The following is a 16,763-nucleotide window of genomic DNA, read 5'->3' as shown; positions in this document are numbered from 1 at the left end:
ATTCTTTCCTGAAAGATCATTTACTATCTTCCATTAACTCTCCTTTGATTGTTGGTGGCACCATTTAAAGCACCATATAAAGGACCACTTTTCTCATCTACCTCGCGCGCTCAATAAATCACATACATAAAGACCGTACCGAGAAAATCAGGATGGAGGAAATAAATAAAACGCTTCAAAATTTTTGTTGCAGCATTGTATTTGGGACCACTACAGAAATATTCTCACTACAGAAATATTATGTCTCTGGTTAGCGGAAAAACAGATTCTTTGAGTAAAATGTCAAAGAAACCGATGAAAGTTTAAAAAAATTTTAATTCAACTGAATCATAAAAATCTTCATGACCCAATATTCTAGCTTTTTTGGCTGCAATTTTGTCATCACTTTTTCCACAGGACATCAATTTGTCTATAAACAGCCGTTCAGGCAGTCTACTTCAGTTTCTCACGTAAGTCTTTGATCTTGAAAAAGAACCTATGGAAGGAACTAACTGAGTAATATTTGACAAGATTAACTTTTGATCTTTGAATATTGAATTCATATGTCCGATAAAATCATTGAGGAATGGAATTTCAACTGCGATACTAGAATATGGGAATGCGTACTCAAATGACGTGAAAATTTTGTGGGTTTACCATTTGAAACAACGAATTTGGATGTAGTTTCTTATGAACTGTAATGCTAATATCGCATGTGTTTCATTTCACTCTTTCTCTCTTCACAAATAACGGAGCTATCGCTTGTTCTGGGACATCCGTGTTAGGAATCACACGTTAAAAGGTAAGACCTCGTTAGTCCTTAGCTCGCACAAGTTTCTCAACTTCTGAGAGTTGTCGTTCGTATGGGGGTGGCAGCTGACTAATGGAAAAACATATTTTAAACAGATTTTTAAACAGATCCTGTATAGTGCTGGTCTTTCATGAAATATTTTGACTACATTTTGTTGACCAATATAACTGAACAAGCCTGAAAATAGACTTGACTTGACAAAAAGAAACACATCCTGAATCAATCAATGTTTAATTCGCAACAATTCAATAAATAACACAAAAATAAATAAATTAGATGGCATCATTTCAGGTTTTGGAAATATTTTGAGTTTTCAAAATCCTTTCTTCAAACCAATCACTACAAATTCTTCATTTGCACTTCTCCTTAGACAGAGTTGACAGTAAAGCATACAGAGTACAATTGTAAACAGTCATCTGCCCCAATATCAGGTTATTTATATCTCTTGGTCTGGCGCTTATTGTTTCACGGGAGTTTTGGGAAAGGGGATCCATTCTCTGACCGCAACGGGGGCCCACACTTTTCGCCATATTGGAACATAGATCTGAAAAATGAAAATTTTATCAATAATATCATTGTGCTACTGGCCGTGGTGGTTCGAGTAATGTACTGTGACGTCACATCACAATGACAACGCGCACAAAGTTTCTCGAACCAGCAAAGAACACGTGAGGAGGCATCGACAAATATTTGTTTGAATGTGGTTGACAATGTTTCTTGATGTTGAGAGCTTTTTACAATTTTTGTACTGGAGATATATTGAAGACATATGAAAATATTCATTATCCGCTGAATGATTTGACTAACGCTGAAGAATTCAGGTGGAAAATCAGAGAGCAGCTGAAGCGAGAACTACTTCCAAGGAAGAAAGGCTCTTATGAAAAGCTTACACCATCAAGATTCTAGCTGCAGATAAAGGGATGGATATAGATCTTTGAGAGAAGAAAATCGAAGTCTTCCTTTCGAAGGAACAGTTTATGGAGATTGCATTAGATCCCACTGCATTGTCGGAAAGGAAAGTGTATCAGAGCTTGGAAATATATCAATTCCTTCTTTCTCAGTATGAGAAATCATCACTGAAAATGCACCACAGTAAGTCTCCTCACCTATATGGTCTACCCTAGACTCACTAGAAGGGTTTTCCAAATATTCCAGACGTGAAGAGACCCGGCAACAGGTAGGGAATACCTTTATTTCGAAACAAATCCACCTCCCACCAACCTACCAAGAATGGAATCTTCAGGTACGTACATTGAAAAAGAGTGAATCTTCTTGATTCTATACTGCGAACCTTGAGGACCATTACATTATTTAGTGGGTGATCTTTGAAGTCAGTGACAAGAGTGGGAATCTGCCGAACTCTGAAAACCCAATTCACTCCACGGTATGTGCTCAACTGCCAGGACCTGAATTTTCTCGTGAAAAATAATTCACTGAATGTTAAGATTGTTTCCAATCTGGTGAGAAGCAGATCGGCAGTTAGTCTGCGACTACCTTTGTCAGGTTGAAAAGCTACGAAACTATGTGTGGCTTGGGAAATAGGTTGTCTGTGACGCATTTTAAATACATGCCCTATCGTGACTTGAGAACACTAACTTCACCACCAACCAGAAGATGCTGTTGTGATATTCTAAGGTATCCTGAAGCCATCTATTGAGGCGAGAATGTGTAGCTCTGGTGATGACTTTGTCAACCATCTTCTGGAAATATCCTCCATGATAGCCATAATAACATACTGAAAATTCCAGTTGTTTGTTTAATATAGAAGTTGTCATATTTAGGTTTTCAAGATTTCCACCTCAAAGAGCTCAGACACTTTTTTATGTGAGGACATCTGTGAGTCAGCTGTACATGACGATTCAATAGATTCAGCCGTTCAGAGCTCTTTCGCTTGAGTGAAACAACGTTTGAGCATGAACGTTTGCTGACGACCTGCTCAGGGGTAGTTCATATCCTACGCTCATGCAGATTCTCTTTCTGCTGCACCTTTCTGGCTGCACCACCTAGTCTCCTAGGTTTTTTGTTATAGAATCAAAATCGTCTCTTCCTTTCCAATGGTGTAGGGAAGAGAGTTGGAGTTGTTTCAAGAGTAGCTAGAGAAAAGACGCCAGTCCCGGCAGACCCCTATATTACACTCTCTACGATGAGAGGGGTTCTATTAGTGACACTGAGTAAACAGTGTGTGGACAAACCCAGTTATGGTACGCATATACATACACATCTGAGGATGATGCCCCTAAATGTGACACTAACTTTTGACTCTCAGACTCTCAGTTCTGAGATGTTTCGGAGGTTTTCAGGTCAGAACATTTCTTAATTTTCAAACCAGAATTAGTTCTGGACTTTTGTTGGAAAGTTCATTCCCTGACTAATTTTCTTGCGTTGGTGCACCCTGTACAGTGCAAATGAGCTTTAGATATTCCCTAACTATTCCAAAACAATTTTTGCATGACTACTCAATAGAGGAGTCCTCGAAAAGTGATTATGAAAGTGAGTTCAATAAACCCTTGTTACATTCATACCCATGAATAGTGATCGATAGAGAATTTTATTCTCTTTGCATTGAGGCTGTTCATTTCTTTCCAAATTTAAATTTTTGCCTCTCAGTTCCGGAGATTTTAGCCTAGAAGTGGTCGACCTACTCCAGGACCCTGGTAAAGACTGACCCATCACAAACGATGTGTGTAACGGCGGAAGAACTGGGCCAGGGAAAAACGGCCTTCGTCAACTTTATCGAATCCCGAAAACACAATTTTTATGCTGACGGAATTAATCGACCTTCATTACGTTGGCAAAAGTGCACTGATTCAAATGGCGCTTATTTCGAATGAACTGAACGAGTTCTCACTGAGTAGCCCTAGTAGCCCTATGTTTGGGATCTGACCTACAAAGAAATGAAGTTGAAACAAATTTCCATCTTTTTCTTGACAATGAACCCATTGACTGGGTGAATTCAGCAAAAAATTCAGGTGTATATATAGATAACATTCTCTCGTTCAACGAGCACGTTGAACACATTTACAAAACTTGCTTTTTTGAACTGGAATCCTTATACAAGTTCAAGTTCCAGCTTTGTCCAGAAACAAAACTGAAATTAGTTCAATCATTGATTTATCCCCATATTGAGTATTGCTGCTCTGTGTATCACAACTACTTGCCAGACTATAATAAACACAAACTTCAACGCATACAAAATGCTTGTATGAGATTTGTGTGCTGCATAAACTACCGTGATCATGTAACTGCATATTTATTGAAATTAGATCAGCTGAATATTGGGTTTAGAATTCGTTATCTCATATCTGTATTCTTATATAAACTATTGGAAAGCAAAACTCCTAATTACTTGTTCAGATTAATTAGTAAGCGATCTGATAATCACTCTATCAATTTAAGAAAAGATACATTTACCATTCCATATCATGTTACCACCTAATTTGAGGGATGTTTTTCTTACTTTGGACCGAAGTAACTTAATAATTTATTACCGTATATTCATTTGTCTATAAATCAATTCAAAAAAACTTGAAAATTCATTTCAAGTTTGTAATCTTTTATATTATCTCCATAATAGTTTTTTTATATTATTTTTGTGTCTATTGTAACTGTTACTTATAGTCTTACTGTATGCTTATTTTTTTTTCTTAATTATGGGACGGGTGGTTAGCCTCTGGCTAACCCTTTTCCCTTTGTGTATAAAACTTGTTTTTCTTTTTTTTTCACCGTAGTGTGCGCTGGTCAGGCCCTATCCCCCGAAGCTCCGATACATTCGGGAGGGCGCGCCAGCATAATCAACCAATGAACACTCCCCACACCGTGGGGTAAGTGATCATTGGGTCCGAGAATCATGTGCCCTGAGCAAACGCAGTGAGCCAAGAATGACAGCCTTCTGCATCTGTACGGCTAAGATTTCTGCCTTAGTGCGCCAAGCCGATATGATTTTGAGATTCGAGAGTAGAGAAGACATCATTCTACCAAGGACTCCAATAATCAGAACGACCATCTTGACAGAGTGATCTGGATAGAGTATGCGAAGTTCAAAGAAAAAATCTCGATATTTTATCCGTTTTTCCTCCTCTTTTCTGACGATATTCGTCTCGCCAGGAGCTGAAAACTCCACGACAAATATCGTTTTGGTCTGGTGGTCGAGAAGGACTACATCAGGCTTAATAGCTTGTATGAGCCTGAGGGTATGGAACGAATAGTTCCAATAAATTTGGCACTTCTCGTTCCCCACAACGGATTCAATATCCCCCGGAGCGTAGGGCAACACCGGTGTCTCGTCAATACCGTAAAAGTGCCGTAGATGGTAATATAGCACTCTTAGGGCCGCGTTATGTCGATGGATATAGGCCGAGACCGCATATGCTGGGCATGCTGATAGCAAGTGCATTAGGGTCTCGGGCTCCTCGTGGCAGGCCTTGCACCTTGTGTCAGGAACCTCTATACATATCACGCGACTGCGGTAGACTAAGGTGTTGAAGACACCATCCTGGCAAGCCATGATGAACCCCTCAGTTTCCGACTTCAGCCCACTCGACCTGAGAAAAGCGAACGTCAGGCGCTTTGATAAGCCAAGGTCTTCAATGTTATTGAAGAAGACCCCATGCATTGGCTTATCCCTATGTCTCCGCAGAAGTAAGGTGATCTCTGCGGCTTTTATATGAGCTTTTTGCTGAACGGGTTCCAACTCGGTGACAGAGTTGTAGTCACCTCGTTCAGAGTCGAAAACTATACTGAGTTCATCAGCTGCTCGAGCAGCTGCCCTAAGGAGAAATGCTACAATTCCTGCTCTCTCATGGTCACGGACCAAGCAGGGAAGGGGATCCGAACTCCTGACAGCCTGTAAAGTCTACAGGCTGTATCCAGTACCATTCTGTCATGTAGTTATTATTATTATTATTATATTATTATAGGTTGAAGCGGACTCATGAAAACGAAAGACACTTCAGAAATAACGTAATAATATTTTCACTATTATTATTCTACAAGTATATCAATGTGATGCAATGTGATACTGAACGAGTATTCCTCAATCAACGAGGGTAAATACTCATATTCTTTGAAGAAACGTCATTATCTCAAAAACTAATGTTTCCTGACAAGATGAAATTTCAATTCATGTGATTCCTAAAACCTAAATACTTCGTATTACGAGTATATACAGATTACTTTTAACGAGTGGAAGTACCAAAAATCTTTTTTATTATTACTTGTTATCTGTAGAGTAGGGAGGGTGAGTGTAGGCCCACAGCACTCAGGCCACATGTGACCCATTGTACATCCTCCCGAGTTGTCCTCCTAGGTCATCGTCCATCCTGTCCTTTCCAGGAAGGTGAACAGGTCAATAGGAGATATCTCCTTTATATTGGCAGGTGTAGGCTAAGACTTGCCGAACATACTCTCTTATTGACGACAACTACGGGCACTCACATAGGACATGCCTGACAGTCTAATCTTCCTGTTCACACATCCTGCATAGAGGTGTGTCCACTAGCCCCATATTACGGAGGTGTTTCCTTAGTTGACAGTGGCCAGTCAGAAATCCTATTGTTAAGCGTAGATTTTTCCTGGTCATCGTCAGATATTTCTTGGGCGTCAGCTTTCCAGGATCGCCCACGGTGATCCTGGCAAGGTTGCATCCTTTGATTCCATCCCATCTCTTCAGGGATTGAGCATAGGTGTAACATTTGGCTAGTTCCGCAATTGTCGAAGTCATCAGGACGTAGGTGCCACTGGGTCCTAAAGTTCTCAGTTCAGCCGCTTCCTTGGCTAAAGAGTCACCAATGCGATTACCTTCACTTTAGTACTAGCCCTGAGTTAACGCGTTGTTTGTTCAAGGCTAATAGGGCTTGTCCGCTATCTGTGCAGATTGTTATGTTTTCGCCAGAAATTCCTTTCCATTTCCCACTTAATCCTTAGGCTCAGTGATTTGGAGTACACTCCACATCCTGAGCCTTCTGTGGTTTTTGAGCCGTCTGTATATATGCGTATTGCATTTGTAGCATCTGACTCTGTGTTCTGTTTTATTTGTACTTTATAGGGTTTATTGAACACAAACCCGAGTTCAATTGAATCACTGGTTGCCTGCAGCAGAGGTTGCGCAGTAAGCGCTTCTCGCCATAGGCTCAGCCTCAATTGTTCCATTCCTAGTTCGAGGTTTACACCAACCTTGCGCAATCGTAACATGGCCATTAATGCAACCTCCTCAACGTATAGGCCCAGAGGGGTCAGACCAGTAATTAATTCCATTGCCGCGGTTGGTGTTAATCTGATGGCTCCTGTGATGTTTGAACAAGCCAGTCGCTGTATTTGATATAGCATTTGAATGGCCGTTGCTTGTAGAACTCTCGGACCCCATGCAATGGCTCTGTACAATAACATAGGTCTTATTATTACAGTGTAGATCCAGGTGACATGGGGTGAAAGACCCATGCGCGTCCCACTGTCTTCCGACATTGCTCTTAAGCGACATATGCTCTTTTTGCTCACCTCTGTAGATGAGAGTTCCATATTAGCTTCCTGTCGAGGATAGTACCAATGTATTTACCTCTTCAGATGAGTTTAGTTTGCTTTTGAAGATTTGGGGAGGTTTTAAGCCAGATAAACTCTTTTTCTTGGTGAAAAGGACCATCTCATTTTTCTTGGGATTGATCGACAGTAAGTGTTCCTTACTTCATGTTTCTATTAATTTGAGCCCATCCTGCGCTCTATCGCACAGTATGTTTACAAATTTGCCGGTCTGCAAGATAACTATGTTATCTGCATTTGCAATTGTGTAGAATTCATTATTGTTGAGGTGATAAGACCCCTTCCTGTGGACATCCCCTCAAGACCAGTCCTCTCACTCTAATGTCTTCTACATTGATACTTGTTGCTCTACTAGATATCATCTTGAGTATTCATTCTCCTACTACCAGGGGTACATTCCTGGAGTGTAGTTGCTGGGTAATTGTTGGAAAGGTTGTTTTATCAAATATTCCTTCGATATCTATGAATATACCCAGGGTGGATTCTATGTTGTCTAATGATCTCTCGATTCTACCAACCACATGGTGAAAGGCCGAATCAGTAGACCATCCCGGAGTATATGCATGCTGATTTGGATAAAGTGAGTTGTAAACTAGTACTCCATCTCTGATGTACCGCTCATATAGCTTCTCCATAGTTTTTAAAAAGAACGATGTGAGACTAATTGATCGGAATGCTTTTGGTAAAGTATAGTCCATCCTACCTGGTGTGGGTATGAATACTACTGGTACTTTTCTCAACTTACTGGGAATATATCTCAGAGCTAGAGAGGCTCTGATTATTGCAACCAGGTGCGGCATAAGAATATCCAGTTCCGATTGAAGTAGGGCTGGTCTTATACCGTCAGGTCCTGATGACTTGAAGGGCGAAAAGCCCGATGTGTCCCATTTCATCTTGTCCTCGTCAACTACTGCACTAGCAGATTGCCAGTCGTATTGTGAGGGTGTTGTTGATAGTTCATTCCAGTTCGTCATTCCAGAGGAGACAGAACCTGGGAAGTGAGTTTTTATTAGAATCCCAGCCTCTCTTGGAGGTTTTCCAGTTCAGGGCACCACCATGTACTGGTTGTGCCATCTGTTTGAACCATCCTCATCGGACAGGCTTCCTTGTAGGCAATGCCTATTTTGTTTTGGATAGATACCCTGTACCTTTCCAGTTCTTCATTATTGTCAGGAGTCAGGACCTCTGTTTCCCGCAGAGCTCCTTGTAACAGTCGGTTGTAGAGAGCTACACCCGTTCTCTTCGGGTCACGGGATTTTACAGTGGTCCTGAGATTCTGGCTTATCGTATAGGTGAACCAGCGGTGGTCTGACATAGAAATATGATACTAGACTTGCCAGTCCTGGATTTATTACTTGTTAAATGCGGTAGTCTTTACGAAAGACTTAGGTCTTACAAATAGTTCATCATTGACATCACAATTTCTTTTTATCTGAAGGGGAAGACAGGATCCTAAATTCCTGCACCATTTTACCTTTTTTAGTTCCCAGTCTTTCACCCAATGTGCTTTCCATTGCAATTTGGATTTCCAGAGTCCGCCTAAAACGTTTTCCTGGTCAACTGAAACAATTCTGAAAGAAAAAAAAACATTATTGATTGTTTCAAAAGTGACAACAAAAATAAGTTAGAAATGAGTTAGAAATGAGGTTTTTTAGGTTTCTTCCATTCAAAAACAAGTTTCATTCGGGTACTTCTCTCATAAATATCAAACTAATAATATTTGCTCGTTATATTCGTTAGTTAATTCACCAAATATTGTGTACCTCGAATCTTGAAAATCATTTTGTGATATATGAATAACAAGATTAACGAAAAAATATAATATTTACAATTCGCTATTTGAACTTCTGGTACCAAGAAACGTATTTACGTATCATTATTTGCGTTTGGAGATACACCTTTTGTTAGAAGGATGGGGAAACTACTATATGTATATTCATATGATGGATGTGGCCGATACTTGATGAAAATCCATAACGTATTCAAAAAACACTTTATACTGAGATTTTCCCTGAACAGTTTTACAAAAGCGTAACACGTGTTTCGCCACACAATGGCTTCTTCGGGTGTGTCTTTATATGTAAATACCTAGACGAAAAATTTGCACAAACCTTAAGTCATTATCGATATATAACTTTCTCGATTTTGTCTTCACAATTCAAGAGTACAAAATTTCACAAACTGAAAACAGAGTAGGTATATTTAAAATTGTCTGAAAAATTGAATAGCATCAAAAATCACAGTGATCTGAAAATTTCGCTTTGTACATGTACTCAAAAGGGGCAACAGAATGAAAATCTTAAAGTTCCAACAGAGTTCTAGGAAGACACTTTATATCATGAAAAATGAATATAGTTTAAAAAACTAAAAAACACGCGTTTTTTCGTTCGTTATTGTTTAAGTTAAAAAAAATTTCAACTTCTCAGTTCAACGTTCTTTGAAAGGGTGTTTTATAGTTCTTTTTGAACTATATTTATTTTTCATTTTTTAGTTTCGTATGCTATGAAAGCGTATTTTCTAGTCTTTTTAAACTATATTCATTTTATCTAAACTTTGGGATTATTCAGCCGCATATTGTTTAGAAAAATGATCATTAATATTTTCCGATTCCGGAGAAGGAGCCTAAAAATCAGCTACCAAGCCCAAGGCAACAGGCGCGAAAAAGAGGATTACAAATAAGGCAGCAGACGCGCGTATTAATAAAAAAATAATTTTCACAAATGAAGAAATGCTTGTAAAGTAAGTTCCAATTATGTCAAGAATGGCGCGAATAGCGCCATCTGCCTTCGAATAGATCAAGCAATAATGTCAATAATTCTGTCAAATACAGATCCTGATATGAAATGAAAAGGAGAGTTACAAACAAACAAACATACGTACAAACATACATACATACATACATACATGTGAAGCTAATATAAAGCGTGTAGAAAATGGCTTCTGAGACCTTCGAACTGATCGAAACACGAGTTTTTATGGAAATGCTGTATACTTCAACAGCGAGGGCCCGACTTTTTGACGATTCCGCTGCCTGGTTCCGAGATAGAAACCGGATTCCCTTTCGCAAAGTTGTGTTGAGAAGTTTGTAGGTTGACATATAAAGAAAAATAGATGAAATTTTATTTTGATATCCAATATAGTTACCTTCGAGGTCGATACAAATATTATAGCGGTTATACACAATTTTTATAGTACGATTTCTCTTCAGCCTCAAAATAGGCATCAGTTTCAACGGCACTAAATTTTTTTCCAGCTAGCATTCACATGTGGTCAGAGAACAAAAAAAATTCGCTGGGGACCAGATCTGGAGAATACGGTGGATGCAGAAGCAATTTGAAGCCCTATTCACGCAATTATGTCATAGTTTTTGTTGATTTGTGACGCGGTGTATCGTCTTGATGGAACAGCACTTTCTTCAAGTGGGGTCATTTTTCCGAGATTTCATCCTTCAAACGCTCCAATAATGCTATGTAATGGTGGCTGTCGATAAATATTATACCATGCGCATCCGAAAATACTAATATAATAACATTATTAGCCAACTGTTACCTCTTTACACGCTTTGGAGTCGGTTCACCACATGCGGTCCAATAAAAAAACGATCGTTTTGATTCTGGTGTGAAATGATGGAGTCATGTTTCATCCATTGTCATATATCGACCCATAAATTTGGGTTTCGTAGAGTGGAACCGCTTCAAATATAGCTCAGAATCATCAATTCTTTGTTGTTTTTGGTCGATTGTGAGAATCCACTTTGAACAGAACTTTCTCATTCCCAAATATTCATGCACGATATGATTTGGTCATCGGAGATTACTCAAGATGTATGAACCTCTGAAGAAGCTAGCCACTCGCGCCAGTGAAACGTCAGGAAGTAATTACAAAAATAAATGTCCCCCAAACCCGAAAAATAGTGATACTGGTTGACTGGAATATTCTTTCCTCAACAAACAGACCATTATTCATAAAATTAGATCAGAATCGGACGAATATACAGTTGTCTTTGAGTCAAAAAGCTCAAAAGGTAGGTGTTTCACCATTTGAACGATCGATACAAATGGTCACGTTTCGAGGTCTGCTCTCCTTTGATTTTGCGCAAAATGGATCCTCTACAACCACAGAAGGCGTTCAGGACAGTGGTTGTTCGCCGATGAGCCACTCAGGCACCCGCCCAGGCACTTTCTGAGGGCGAAAACAAACCAAAAAAATACGATAGTTACTATATGGCGGCTGGTGTAATTCACTGTACCTCTCTGCAAACGGGTCAAATTATCTTGGCTGGCCAAACTTCGATGCTATGACTGGTCGGATCACATTGGATTTGAGTTGCCGGAGATCAGAGGAACTGGTCCGAATATGAGCTTTGTATTTAATATGGGCCCCCAGACTATCTATGAAACAAATAGTGCCATCTGTTAGAAAATGTCCAAATATACTAGAAGGCACCTCTCTTGTCTTATATTTACAGATTCCGCGGGCAGTACATATGTTGTTGTTAGACAGTGTAGATCGTTTGCCTTTGACTCTTGAAGAAATTTTATTGGGTAAGTCTATATTACGTGATATTTGTGTTTATTGACATTATTTCAGAATTGATATATTATGCTAGTATGACAGAAAAAGGGAGGAAAAAGGATTTCAATGTTGATTATAAACAGAAAATGATTACAAAATCATAAGCTAATATTTTTCTGGAACGTACATATTTTGAAATATGCCCCTTGTGTGAGTTGAATATGGGCTAGGGGTCCATATTCGGACCGCAATAATTTATAAATCTTTTTTTTACAGGTCAACAATGTCTGTCAAAAATAGAAAATATACTTGTCAAAATGTTCGAAAAAAATGGAACCAAGAGGACAGGAAGAAAGCCGTCGATGCAGCAACAATTATGTTGCTGAAATTATAGGTATCAAATTGGGACGGAAACCAATTCTTGGATATGATATAGAAGAAGAATTGGTTGATTATATTTCCAAAATGGAGTCTCAGTTTTTTGGTTTGACCAGAAGAGATCTGTGTAGAATGGCATATACACTGGCTATTAAAAATAGAATGAAAAATCCTTTAAAAAATGGGATTGCTGGTCGTACCTTGTTAGATGGTTTTTTAAAAAGACATAAAAATCAACTGTCACTGCGAAGACCAACTGAAACCTCTTTTGCAAGAGCTTTGGGGTTCAATGAAAAAAATATCAGAATATTTTTCGATAACCTTGAGGCACAATATGAAAAACTCCACATCAAATATATAACGTCGACGAAACCGGTCTTTCCGTTGTACCATCGAGGATTCTTAAAATCATTGGACGAAAAAGGAAGCGTCAGAATGCCGCCATTACATCTGCTGAGAGAGGTTCGTTAGTGACTATGGTTGCAGCAATGAGTGCAGGAGGGCAATTTGTTCCTCCAATGTTAGTCTCCCCAAGAAAAAATTAAAATGATCAGTGTATGCGCGGAGCATCACCTGGGAGTATCTATGCGGTACATCCAAGTGGCTGGATCCAGCAACATTTATTTACTGAATGGTTCAATAATTTTCTTCAGTTTGTAAGGGCTACTGTATTGTTTATAGTAGATGTACATTACAGCCACACAAGAAATTTAGACAAGAAACAATAAGGGAAAATAATGGCTGCATCATATCTTTTCCTCCTCATTCGACACACAAACTGCAACCGCTAGATAAAACGTTTATGGGGCCACTAAAAGCTCAATGTAATGAAGAGATTAGAACTTGGATACGAATTAATGAAAGAGCTCTAACACAATTTGATCTAGCAGAACTATTGGGAAGATCATTTCTGAAATGACAGGCAGCAGAGATAGCTATGAATGGGTTTAAAGTAAAAGGAATGTGGCCAATAAATAAAAACATTTTTTCTGATGCTGATTTCATTGCTGAGAACATTGAAGCCGAGAAAACCTGTAACTCGACTGAAATTAATTTGGGATTATTGACAAGTGACCTTGCAGAAACTATTTCTCCAGAAAATATATGTTCGTTCAGAAGATCAAGAAACAAGTTGTTTTAAAGACCACCAGATCCACCAATGAGGAACACAACGAACGCAACAACTGTGCCAGAAAATTGTTCAAAAGCATTCCATTAGTCCATTCGTTCTTTCACCTGTCCCATCAGTTACGAAGCGGGCGTCTTCAAGAGGAAGGAAAACTTCTCGTTCTCAAGTTATAACTTCATCTCCGTATGAATCAGATCTTGAAATATCAATTGAGAATATAAGAAGATCAAAAGAAGGAAAGGGAAAGAGAAAAGTATTTTAAGTTGAATCAAAAGAAAATGTAAAAAGAAACGTAGGAAATGGGAAGCGAATCGTTTCTGCGGCAAAGCTGGAAGAAAATGTAAAGAAACCCAAGAGAAAAACAAAACCAAATTCAGTTCGAATGAAGAAGAGGAAGAGGAATTTTTGCCCGCTGACGATGACCTTGACATAGAGCAGATAGGACAGTATTCTCCTGAAAACAATGAGGCCACATGTCTATTTTGTGTTTTCTGATCATACTAGTGGAGAAACATGGGTTCAATGTTCAATGTGCAATCTCTGGGCACTCGAACAGTGTTCCGGAGCTGAAAAAGACCCTTACGTTTGCGATTTTTGTAGATAATTTTATTTTATTTTTCCACAGATATGTTTATTTTTCCTTGAGCATACATTGTTTGCTACTTTATTTCGTAAAAAAAAAATTTGTTACTTTTTGAATGGGGCCCATATTTCAAACAGCCTGGCCTGGTTAGAAAGATAAGCCCCACTTCATATTATTACCTATAAAATAAATGAACTTTATTATAAAAAATATATAGTTAGCAGTTTTGTTTCTAAGGTCTTATAGCATGTATAAATTATTTTAGACATTGTTATAAAAATATAATAAGCAAGGTTCAATAAAAAATCAGATGGGGGGGCCCATATTTGGACCAGTTCCGCTAAATACATTTGGAAAAACGTCCTCAGGAAGTTTATTCCACATAAACGCAGTTCTCCATATGAAAGAGTTCTCAAACAGTGAAGTTCGAGGTGTACTGAGTTGAACCCCAAAAAATTGAGCAGCCACAGTCCGTCGCGTATTTCTGATATGTACCGCTCTCAGTGGAATCCAACGTTCAAAGTCACTTGGACACTTTCCGTGAAAGTATCCATAGAAAAGAGACAAACCTCCAACCTTTCTTCGATGTTCCAGGCTATCAAGAATACACGTGTCCGAACAATACCCAAAGAAGGTCTAATCTGAGCTTTATGAAGGATCAAAAGTTGCTAAGGTGTGTATAGTTTTCTGGTTCGGAGCAGTGTTCCAAGCTATTGAGAAGCAGCCTTTGCAATTCCAGTGACATGGCTGTGCCAAGTCATATCGATTTCCATTTTCACTCCCAACAAACTTATCGAAGCAAAAAGCGGAATCCAAATGGAATGGCGAGACAAGTGTGCCAGCCAAGCAATATATTGGATTCTTTGTTTTTTCCAATGAGTTGTTGATATGCAATAAAAGGAGGATTGAAGACAATATGAATTCTTGGGGAACATCAGCGTTGATGGTGAAAGTATTCGAGATTTATCCATCGACGGCCACTTGCTCAGGGAAGATTCTTTCAGAAAGCTGGAGAGCCATACGCAGAAATGATTCGACAAGCCATAGCATCGAAGTTTGACCAGCAAACTCTCATGCCACACTCGGTCAAATGCCTCAGAAGTATCAAGCAGTACAGCTCTTGCTTCTCAATGTTTCTCGATTGCGTTATTCCAAATATGGGTGACATACGTATCCGAAAGCCATATTCATGATCGCTAAAGATATTGAAGCCTTTCAAATATTTGAGGATATGGTGGTTTACGACTTTCTCCATGATTTTTGATATCACTGATAGAAAAGCAACTTGTCTGTAGTTATTTGGAAGATTTTTCTTGTCTTTTTTGGGAATAGGCTGAACGCGAGGAATCTTCCAACAAGTAGGAAAAACCCCGTTCTTGTAAGAAAGGGTGTAAAGTCTGCAAGAGTATTCGACACTTCTGAAATAACGTCTGTTCTATTACAGTAACTATGTTACTATTACAGTAAAATACCTCTAATTCCGCGACAAATATTATTTATACGACTCGAAAATTGCTAAATTTGATACTTTTCTTCAGTTACAAAAACTAAATATATGGAATTATATTTCGAGGATTTTGTGAAAAGTATTTCCTACTCAAATTTAATTTTACCTGTTTCTGTTTCAGAATATATTAACTGAGGAGTTATCATGTAATATGAAGTAAAACTCAATAAATATCAATAAAAATTCTTTGAGAAAATTGTCTACATGAATTTTCACCTACTTTTAGTATTCCAGAAAAATATTTGAATGATCTACATTCACTAAAATAGTTATCTTCTTATTCCAATCCACTAAGAGAGAAGTGGAAAATCTCAACAACTCTTATTATTGCAATTGTCTTTCTATTTTTAGTGTTTCAATTTTCATGAAAAATGTAATTCAAAACGTGACAGACATGAGATTAGAGGGCTAAATTGCTAGTATTTAAATAGAAGTTTATATTGTGCAGTGGGATGACTTTGTCAAAGTTGATAATGCAGTTAACTCACCCTTTTTTCAGACCACTTTCACTGGTGTGTATCAGGTAAAAAACTGCCAGAAGTATCAACAACTGAAAACACAAGATGAATCAAAATGAGTCCAAGAAAATAATCAACGGTTTCACTCACATAAATTTTCATTGTATCATCGGCAATATCATAGAAAACTTGATTTATCTGCAGGAAGTGCGTACGCGAGCTAATAGAAAGGAAAATGGCATGGAAATAAAACATTCACCATTTATATGTACAAGAGATTCGACGATTTGCAATGCAGAAAGTGTTACAATTTACAATTGTTTCATTCCAGGTCATCAAACTAAAAATCTCATCAAAATTACTACCATGACATTGAACAGCTTTCATGGTCATTATTATAAAACTGAAATTATTTCTAAATAGGTATCCGTCTGGAATTTAAATCAGATTATAAAGAAACTTGCATGGTGTACTTGTAAGCAGTAAAGAACTGAATGTGTTGAATAAATTAGTAGAAACTTATTTTCACTTTCTTTTCGTGGGATATACAAAATTCGTTATGAGATAAATTATACTTACCTACTTTCTGCATATCGTTATCATTGATTATGGTTTGATTCTGTATGTGTATTGAATTTACAGTCTTACTGAAATATGGTTACGCTCTATATTCACAGAACTAGATAGAGGTAAGTGGACCACAGTGAAATAAAACATTTTATACTTCAAATTCATATTCAAAACTAGTGACGCCATCTTCCAGAGAACATCCAAACTAAGGTGCAGCTATGACTTTTGCTAACTAAAAATGCATACATAGAGAATTTAAACATAATACGTTAGTTGCTCGAAAAATGAGGTAATAATAATAA

General features: G+C 38.2%; 1 protein-coding gene across 1 annotated transcript; it reads right to left on the bottom strand.

Annotated features, from left to right (window-relative positions):
* Positions 1 to 994: 994 nt before the first annotated feature.
* On the bottom strand, positions 995 to 16,195 carry LOC111513275 (uncharacterized). Its single transcript, XM_074182475.1, has 4 exons — positions 16,042 to 16,195; positions 15,922 to 15,983; positions 8,796 to 8,892; positions 995 to 1,334 (listed from the first exon to the last, which is right to left on the bottom strand). Exons 1-4 carry the CDS (start codon positions 16,144 to 16,146, stop codon positions 1,248 to 1,250), a joined length of 351 nt encoding a protein of 116 aa, XP_074038576.1. The 5' UTR covers positions 16,147 to 16,195; the 3' UTR covers positions 995 to 1,247.
* Between the last annotated feature and the right edge of the window lie 568 nt (positions 16,196 to 16,763).

Source organism: Leptinotarsa decemlineata, unplaced genomic scaffold (assembly GCF_025532065.1).
Source record: "Leptinotarsa decemlineata unplaced genomic scaffold, Ldec_3_MD MMD2_P_RNA_scaffold_2, whole genome shotgun sequence".
Lineage (NCBI taxonomy): Eukaryota > Metazoa > Arthropoda > Insecta > Coleoptera > Chrysomelidae > Leptinotarsa > Leptinotarsa decemlineata.
Note: the sequence above shows the minus strand (reverse complement) of the source record. Positions and strands in the feature narration are given on the sequence as shown.